Source organism: Petaurus breviceps, unplaced genomic scaffold, assembly GCF_028583685.1.
Source record: "Petaurus breviceps papuanus isolate PSGF00001 unplaced genomic scaffold, PetGlider_PUasm1.0 37, whole genome shotgun sequence".
Lineage (NCBI taxonomy): Eukaryota > Metazoa > Chordata > Mammalia > Diprotodontia > Petauridae > Petaurus > Petaurus breviceps.
In genome coordinates, this window is record NW_027186296.1 from 61,275,469 (window position 1) to 61,284,252 (window position 8,784).

Here is an 8,784-nt window from a genome sequence, read left to right on the forward strand (position 1 = left end):
GTTATCCTCTTTTCCTTTCTGTTAACATTTTCGGCATATTAGGTCCTACTTATGGAATTACTGAATCTAAAATGTCTGATAAGCTTTGTGACTCTTGTTGCATGTTTTGGTATTTCTGTCCAGAATATTTGTACTAACAAATATTGTACTATCAAGAGTGAATTAGAAAGCCTGTTTTCCTACAGCCCTGTTGAACTTGAATTTTATTTCTTTTTTTTTTAATATATTTTTATCATTCTGGTAGGTGTAAGTTAATATTTTAGTGTTGTTTTGAGGTTTTCTTTTAAAAACAAAAACAACAGGTAGAAGCAGGAAAACTCCCTGAGCTTTCCCCATAAACACCTCAAATACCTACAAAATATGATTCTAAACAAACTTTAGAGCTACAGAACCCACAAAGTGACAGAGAAACAAACCTCCCACTGAAGGCGTTCCGGCAGGCCAGCAGGAAGGGCCCATCACAGTGTGCTGGGAGCCAAGCCCAGCCCCGCGTGAGCCTGTGGTTTTAGCCCCAGGACGGCCACAACCAGCAGAGGCTAGAGCAGACTTTGGGAGAGTGGATCACCAGCAGCTATGGAGGTTTCCAGAAATATCAGCCCATAAATGCCAAAGATAAAGTAAAAGTGAACTCTATTGGAACTGGAGGGGGATGGAGGTGTGGTCTGGCCTCTGTCCCCAGAGTGAGAAGTAGGCATGGCAGCTGTGCAGCCACCTCCACATAGCTGCTTCAGAGCTCCTGGCCTGTAGAGTGTAGGGGGACCAAGTGACCATTCAGAGGGGTAATTGCTCTTGCTTTAACCTGCTTGGATCTGGATCACTGTCTTAGGTGGAGGTCCTGGGGTGTGTAACCAGCTTTCCAGAGCGTGTGGAGGCTTCAGGAAGGGCACCCAACTAATAGCTCCAGCATCTGTGAAAACCCCGGCGATTTGGGACAAGGCTTCCCTCTCTGGAAGCAGAGTTCTACTGTGGCAAAAAGCTCAAAGTTGAGTGGCAACATGAGCAAGCAAAGCAAGCACAGCAGTCAAACCTTATATTCCTTTTGGGGGGACAAAAAGGATCAAAGAATGGAAGAGGAGGAAGACAATGAATTCAGAACTCCTGCACCAAAAGCTTCCAAGAAAAATATGAATTGGTTACAGGCCATATAAAGAAGAAGGGGTAGTTAGGTGAAAACAGACCATCCATGTATGGTATTATATGCCTGATTCCATCCCTGTAGTTTATTCTCTCTTATTTTGGAAGAGTTATGTTCCACTTTCAGTACTCTGCAATCAAGATTGATCATTTCGTTATAACTTTTAGCATTGTTTTCCTTTATCATGACTATTATATTGTTGTTTTTATTGTACAGTTGTTTCTCTGTTGTGTCTGACTTTTTGTAACCCAATTTGGGGTTTTCTTAACAAAGATACTGGAGTGGTTGGCCATTTCCTTCTCCAGCTCATTTTACATATGAGGAAACTGAGGCAAGCTGTGTTAAGGGACTTGCCCAGTGTCATGCAACTAGTATCTGAGGCTGGATTGAACTCAAGTCTTCCTGACTCCAGGCCCAGCACTCTATCACTGTGCTGCCCTCTATATGCCCAATATATATATATATATATATATATATATATATATATATATATATATATGTAGTGTTCTCTTGATTCTGTTTACTTCTTTCTCCATCAGTTTATACAAGTCTTCCTGCATGTCTGAACTCTACATATTTGTTTCTTATGGAGTATTAATATTAAGTTATATTTGTTCAATATTTCCCAAGTCAGTATATATCCCCTTTGTTTTCAGTTTTTTCTAAACTCCCAAAATGCTGAAGTAAATATTTTGAGATATACATTGTATACATATACGTGTATGTGTGTATATATGTATATTTATAACCTTTATCTGAGTTTTTTTACTCCTTGAGCTATATATGTTCTGATAGATCACTGGGTCAGAAGATAAGATGTTTAGTAAGTGATTTTATTTTTAAAGCAAACGGGGTTAAGTAACTTGTTCAAGGTTACACGGCCAGGTGTTTCTGGATGGGTGCTAAGTGTCTGAGCCCAGATTCGATTCCAGGTTATCCTGACTCTGGGGCTGGTGCTCTTACTCGCTGTGCTACCTGGCTGCCCCAAGTAAGTAATTTTTCATTGTCAAAAATACTGTTTGTCTTTTTTAAAAAGTCAAATTGAAATTCCATTAATCAGTATTCTACTTGTTTTAAAAACTTTTGGGCAATATGCATTATTTCTGGAAATGTGGCACTTAGGCTTTTCAATTCATCTTTTTTTCTTTCTTCTTCTCATTCTTCTCCTCCTCCTTCTTCATCTTCTTCTTCGCTTTTTGGAGGGGCAGTTGGGGTTAAGTGACTTACCCAAGGTCACAGGGCTAGTTCTTGTGTTAAGTATCTGAGGCCGGATTTGAACTCAGGTCCTCCTGACTACAGGGTCAGTGCTCTATTCACTGCACCATGTAATGAGAATGTAAATTTTAAAGATCTTCCCTGCCCCTAGGCTAAAGTGCACCTGGAGCCTGGGGTGGGAGGCTTGTTTTTCAGTAGATACTTTTTGATTGGCCAGTGGGTCCAAAAGGTTGTTACATTCTCTGAGCCAGGAGAAGGCTATATAAGCCCAGATGTGAGGCTTTGTTTTGGGGGCTTACTTTGAGAAGTGTTCTGTGATTTGATCTGTATTCTGGGAAGCCGTTGTCCAGGGGCCCCCCGGCTTTGAAAAACCCAGATGTGGAAACCCAGATGTTGACTGGGTATGGATGTAATGGTTGGACAGTTTGGAAATCTGTCTACTTGATCTGTTTCTGTCTTGATAATTCTGCCTATATACTTTGAAGTTCGGGGTGCTGACCTTTTCCCCTGAACAAGGTAGATGATATATGTCTGACTGATTAAAGTAAGCTTGTTAACCCATTTTGAGTTGCTTTCCTTTAACAAAGCAGATCCAAGAACCTGTGGTGGAAGCAACCCTGAGGACGCTTGGGGTACTTGCCGCTACACACCACCACCTCCTTTTTTTTTTTTCTTCTGGAAAATATGGTATCATTAAATTATATCTGAGAATTCAGACTTCAGGGTCAGTCATTTTGGCTTATATAGAATTCTTGATTTCTTTTGAAGATATTATCTTTTGCTTTTTTTTCTTGCCAAATATTCTTTTCCTTCTATACTTTTGAATTCCACATCTATCACAATTTTTTTTTTTTAATTTTGTTTGGAAGGGGGAAGCTAGGACAATTGGGGTTGAGTGACTTGCCCAAGGTCACACAGCTAGTAAGTGTGTCAAGTGTCTAGGTCTGGATTTTAACTCCTCTATTTACTGCAACACCTAGCTGCCTGTATCACAGACTTTTTCTGAGCCTCTACTACTTGGGAGAGATTCTCCACCAAGTCTTCTAAGTTGTCTACTCAGTGCCTCTTTTTTTTTTCTGTTCTTAACTTTTTACAGTCTGTCTTCCAACCTTATCATTTCAATGCAACTACTCTCTCTAAAATTGGCAATTATCTTAGTTGCCAAATCCAATGGCCATTTATCTGTCCTCATTCTCCTTGACCTCAGCCGGTTTTGACACTGTTGATCACTCTCTTCTCTTCTATACTCTCTTCTCTCTAGGTTTTCAAGATACCACACTCCTTGTTTTCCTCCTACTTTCTGCTTGTCTGATCACACCTTCTCAGTCTTCTTTGCTGAATCCTTCTCCAGATCATGCTCTCTAACCTTAGGTGTCCTGACTCAGGGTTCTGTCCTGGGCCCTCTTCTCTTCTCTCTATATACTACTTTACTTGGTGATCTCATCAGCTCCCATGGATTTAATTACCATATCTATACTAGTGGTTCTCAAATCTATCCTGCCCCAGTCTCTGCTGACCTCCACCTCCTGTCTATCTGCCTTTCAGACATCTCAAACTGAATGTCCAGTAAACATCTTAAGTTCAGTATGTCCAAAAGAGAACTCATTGCCTTTTCCCTGGAAACCTTCCCCACCTCCTAACTTTCCTATTACTGTAGAGGACAACACCATTCTCCTAGCCCCTCAGACTTACTACCTAGGAGTCACCCTGTATTCTCACTATCTCTCACCTTTCTAATCTGAGCTGTTGCTATGAGGCCTCCTGATAGCACCTTTGCAACATCTCTTGAATATGTCCCTTCTCCTCTGACACTGACACTGACACTATTCTGGTGCAGGCCCTTATCACCTCATACCTGACTGCAGTAAATCCTGATGGGTGTGCCCAACTCAGGTCTCTTCCCACTCAAGTCCATTCTCCATTCAGCCACTAAGAAGATTTTCCTAAAACATAAGTCTGTTCCTATACAGGTACATACATGCATCTCGCATGAACTACCCCCAATACCCACACCCACACACTCAGTAAACTCCATTGGCTTCCTATTGCTTCCAGGAGCAAGGTACAAAACTCCCTGGCATTCAAAGCTCTTCCTAAACTAGGACTACCTTTTTAGCCTTCTTATACTTTACTCTTGAATCCACTTCTGTATTCCACAAACAAGACACTCCATCTCTCAGCTCCAGGCATTTTCTCTTGCTATCTCCTATTCGTGGGATGCTATGGCTCCTCCACTCTGACTAATGACCTCTCTGACTTGCTTTATGCTCCAATTAAAATCACACCTTCTACTGAAAGCCTTCCCTAAGGCCCCTCTTAATTCCACTGGTTTCCCTCATGATTATTTTCTGTTCCTCTATGTAGTTTTGTATTGTCTGCATGTTGTCTCCCACAATAGATTATACATTCCTTGAGACTGGGGTCTATCTTTTGCCTCTTTGTATCCTCAGCACTTAATATAGTACCTGACACATGATAGGTGTGTAATAAGTACTTATTGAATTTAATTGAATTTTAAAAAAATTCCTTTGAGAGTTCTGACATCTGACCAGATTTCAAACTTAGTATCTTTATTTTTCTTCTAAAATATTCTGAAGTTTCTTGCTTTTGTTTGATGATCTCTGGGGAGTTGTGATGTGTTGCCTTTAAAAAAAAATGTGGCTGATTCTTCCTTATATCTTCATCAGTCTTGTTGGCTTATTTTGATGAGAACTGAGTTTATACTCACTTCTTTTTTAACTTCTTTGGGTTTGTGTCATTCTGACCTTTTATTTTAGGTAATTCGTTTGGGGTTTTTTCACTGCTTAACCTTCTCCCCTCTTACTGCTATAGTGTATGTGTTTTCTCCTGAGCAGATATCCTTGAGGCTAAGCAGTTTTCAGGGTAAACTATACCAGAAGAGGTTTGATCACTACTACTATCTATATTCCTAGTCTTTCCCTCAGGGCGTTAGAGGCCCGACTCCCCTCACAGTTATGCCCACCTATCTGGGAAGTGATTGGATGAGATGAATATTTTCTTATTTTGATGATTCTGGAAACAGGTGCATCACCATCTTGTTGCCCTTCATGCACTCTTAAACTTAATAGGTTATCATTCTGTCATTGCATTTGTCAATATTATTGGTGTTCTACCATAAGTTTGAACTTGGGATGCAAAGTAAGGAGAGAAGAGTTCGTAGAAGCTCCATTACCTTTCTGTATTTATGAATACTGTGATAAATTATTTTTCACTGAGGTCATTTGTTACCATAAATTATAGAAAATAACTCAGGTGCTGCTACTAAAGTGATTGTTCTCAAATTGTGTAGGGTATTCTTTAGGATGGATCTTGCTGTCCTTTGAGTTCACTCCCTCTGCATCTCTTTAAAGCTGAATTATGTACTATTCAGGTGTGACAATACTTCATACTTTAAAGTAGATGAACATTTTTAAACTGTTAAATTGAGAAGTATGAAAGCACACAAGTTATTTTTTACTCATCAGAGGAATGACTATGAAAGTAATGATACTGACTTTCATGTGTTGCTTCTGAAAATTAATTCCATTACTTTATAGATATACTTATCATTCGCAGCAAGGGGTTAATTTTCTAGCAAGCAAGAGCTTAGCAGCAGTTCTCTGCTATTTTTATAGATCTCCAATACATAATTATTGCTTAATAAATTCAAGAATATTCTAGATGTATTCATCTGCTATTGGAATAAAATGGTCATGGAAACTACTACAAAAAACTCAGGTGGGAAAAACAACTTGTTCCTTATTTGCACTTGTATTTGCACTGAAACACATAGTATTTCAATTTCTTTGTTTATATTTCATTGTGATGTAAAATTTATTTTATATCACCAGAATCTGCTGGTCTGGACCAACCTTTCTATGACGTGGATAACGTGTTTTATGACCCATATAAAGGGACAGGTCTCAGTCTACAGGATGGGTAGTGGTCATCAGATACATTCCAGACTTTATAGCTAAGAGTTGATTTAGTCCAGAAAGGGGTTGGTTTTGATTTCTCTGACCTTTTTATAGTCTCATCATTTTTAGAAAGAAGTTATCTTATGAAGGAACAAATAATGATGGCAGTGAAAGAGCTTGCGGTAAATTGAGATCAATTAATGGAAATTTTAGAATTCTCTCTTGACGGAGAAAGTTTTAGAATTCTCCCCTGAAACTGGGGAGCACCTTACCTTGGTTCTGAGGTTGAAAGTCTAGAAGTACTCTCATGTTACGTAAGGCATCTATTGCAATTAAGACCTGATATAGGTCTTGGTGACTTTTCTGTCAGCTTATCTGGTTATCCTGAATGTTGACATCACAGAGATTTGAACTGTGCTATGTCATATGATCCTATCATTCATTGTTCTATAAAAGCTAATTATTTCCTAGGGGTTCAGATGTTTAAGTAAGCAAGAATAAAGAGAAATGCTCTTTGAAACAGATCATTTATGAACAAGGTCTTTTGTTTTGGTGCCCTTATTCTAGGCTGATGATAACAATTTTCTCAATGACATTAATAATGATAGTGAAAATGAAAACAATAATAGTAACATATTTGAACATTACTGTGTACTTTTCCATCACTTTCTACAACCATATCTAATGAGAGGCAGTGTTGCATGGTGGATAGAAATATTAGATTTAGGATCAAGAAAACTCCAAGGCTGCATGCTCCTACCAAGTATGGTAGCAGATAGGATGATGGGGATGTACCTCATCCTTTTTCCTTGTGATTTTGATGTTTTCCCACTAGACAGCTCCATTTTGAAAGATTTTCATTATTTGCAGTTTGGAGATCGTATTCCCTTTGGTAACATGTCTTAAAAATATTGTTCTTGGGGTGGCTGGGTGACGCAGCGAATAGAGCACTGGCCCTGTAGTCAGGAGGACCTGAGTCTGTCAAGATACTTGACAGACTAGCCGTGTGACCTTGGACGAGTCACTTAACCCCAATTGCCCTGCTTTCCCCCCCTCCAAAAACAACCCAAAAAAATATTGTTCTTAAATGTTTATAGATTAGTGTTGTTATCACTGTTATTTCATTCCCATTGTTATGATTTTAATTATTATTATTCCTATTGAAATTAGGTGATACTAAGTAAAGTAGTTTTGAAAACTTACACAAGGCTGATAAATTAATTATTTGTTCATAGTCTTACAAAACCCAATAGGTATTTAACTGTCTCTGTGTTTAGTGTTGTGCCATGCTCTGTTTTCTCATTTAGCTATTATGAGAAAAAATGAATATAATGGCATAACCTGTATATCCTATGTTAGGAGTCCTCTTGACCATAAGCCTTCTAATGCTGTTTTTTTGGATCTGGTATGTTTTGGGCAGGTCATGACTGCTGTGAGACAGTGAAGGTCCTGCTCTGTGCTTCCAAAGAAGGCCTCCCTGTTTTTGTGGTGGCTGAGGAAGATTTTCGCTTCATTCAGGATGAAGTATATGATGCAGCCCAGTTCCTGGCAACCAGTGCTGGTAACCAGCAGGCTCTGAACTTCACCAGGTTTCTGGACCGATCAGGACCACCCTCTGGGGATGTGAACACTCTAGATGAGAAGGTAGCACTGGCATTCCGACACCTCAAACTGCCTCAAGAATGGAACGTGCTGGGAACAGACCCAGCTCTGAATGGTGAGGACAAATAGGATCAAGCAGGGCATGTGGTTATGTCTGCCAGTCTGCCTCAGAACTTGTCTTTTGTGGTGTGCTGCTTTTAAAATGGGGACAATTTGTTTAATAACCTACCTGTCTAAGGTGTTACTTTAATATCTTGGTTTATTTTTATTAACATTAATAATCAACTAAACTTGCTTAATAGTTGTTTGTATTTTAATTTATTTCAGTGCATAATTTTCTAGTCCTAGACCTTTTAAGGTCCTCATCAGGATATTTTTTCCATTTTTATTCACTTTTCCTCTGAGAATGAGCATTATTAGCTTGTACTTTGTTCTTCTGCTTTGACTTTTTTAAAATTTTGTTTTTGCATTGTTTTATGGTTACTTTTTAAAATTTATTTGTATTGTATGTATATATTGATCTTTATTGTAAGAAAGTATTCCATTACATTATTTAGTACAATTTATTTAATCAATCTCTTCTTTTTGGGCAGTTAGAGCATATGAGAGAAAAATGTTTAATCAACCTGGATAGTCTGGGCCCAGATTGTGAAGGACTTTAATTGCCAATTGGAAGGGTTTAGATTTTATCATAGAGACATTAGGGAGCACCTGTTGGTTTAGAAAGTACTTTCCCCACAGCAATCCTGACCTCTGAAAGGTAGATGGTATAAATACTATCATCCCCATTTAGAGGTGAGGAAACTGAGACTGAGAGATGTTAATTAACTTGTCTAGGACCAGAATTCAATCTGAGGATTCTCATAGATGGATGGATGGATGGATGGATGGATGGATGGATGGATGGATGGATGG

General features: G+C 38.9%; 1 protein-coding gene across 6 annotated transcripts in view; it reads left to right on the forward strand.

The window, feature by feature from the left end:
• Nucleotides 1-8,784, forward strand: part of AKAP13 (A-kinase anchoring protein 13) — a 399,825-nt gene that overhangs the window by 180,924 nt on the left and 210,117 nt on the right. For 5 of the 6 annotated variants that reach the window (XR_011170310.1, XM_069098533.1, XM_069098532.1 and 2 more), the window contains one exon: nt 7,688-7,984. The exons of the other annotated variant lie outside the window; for it this stretch is intronic. Coding sequence is in view for 4 of the 5 variants with exons in the window: in XM_069098533.1 (XP_068954634.1) it covers nt 7,688-7,984 (297 nt within the window). In the remaining variant the exon portion in view is untranslated. The remainder of the gene's footprint in view (nt 1-7,687; nt 7,985-8,784) is intronic. 6 annotated transcript variants of the gene reach the window in all.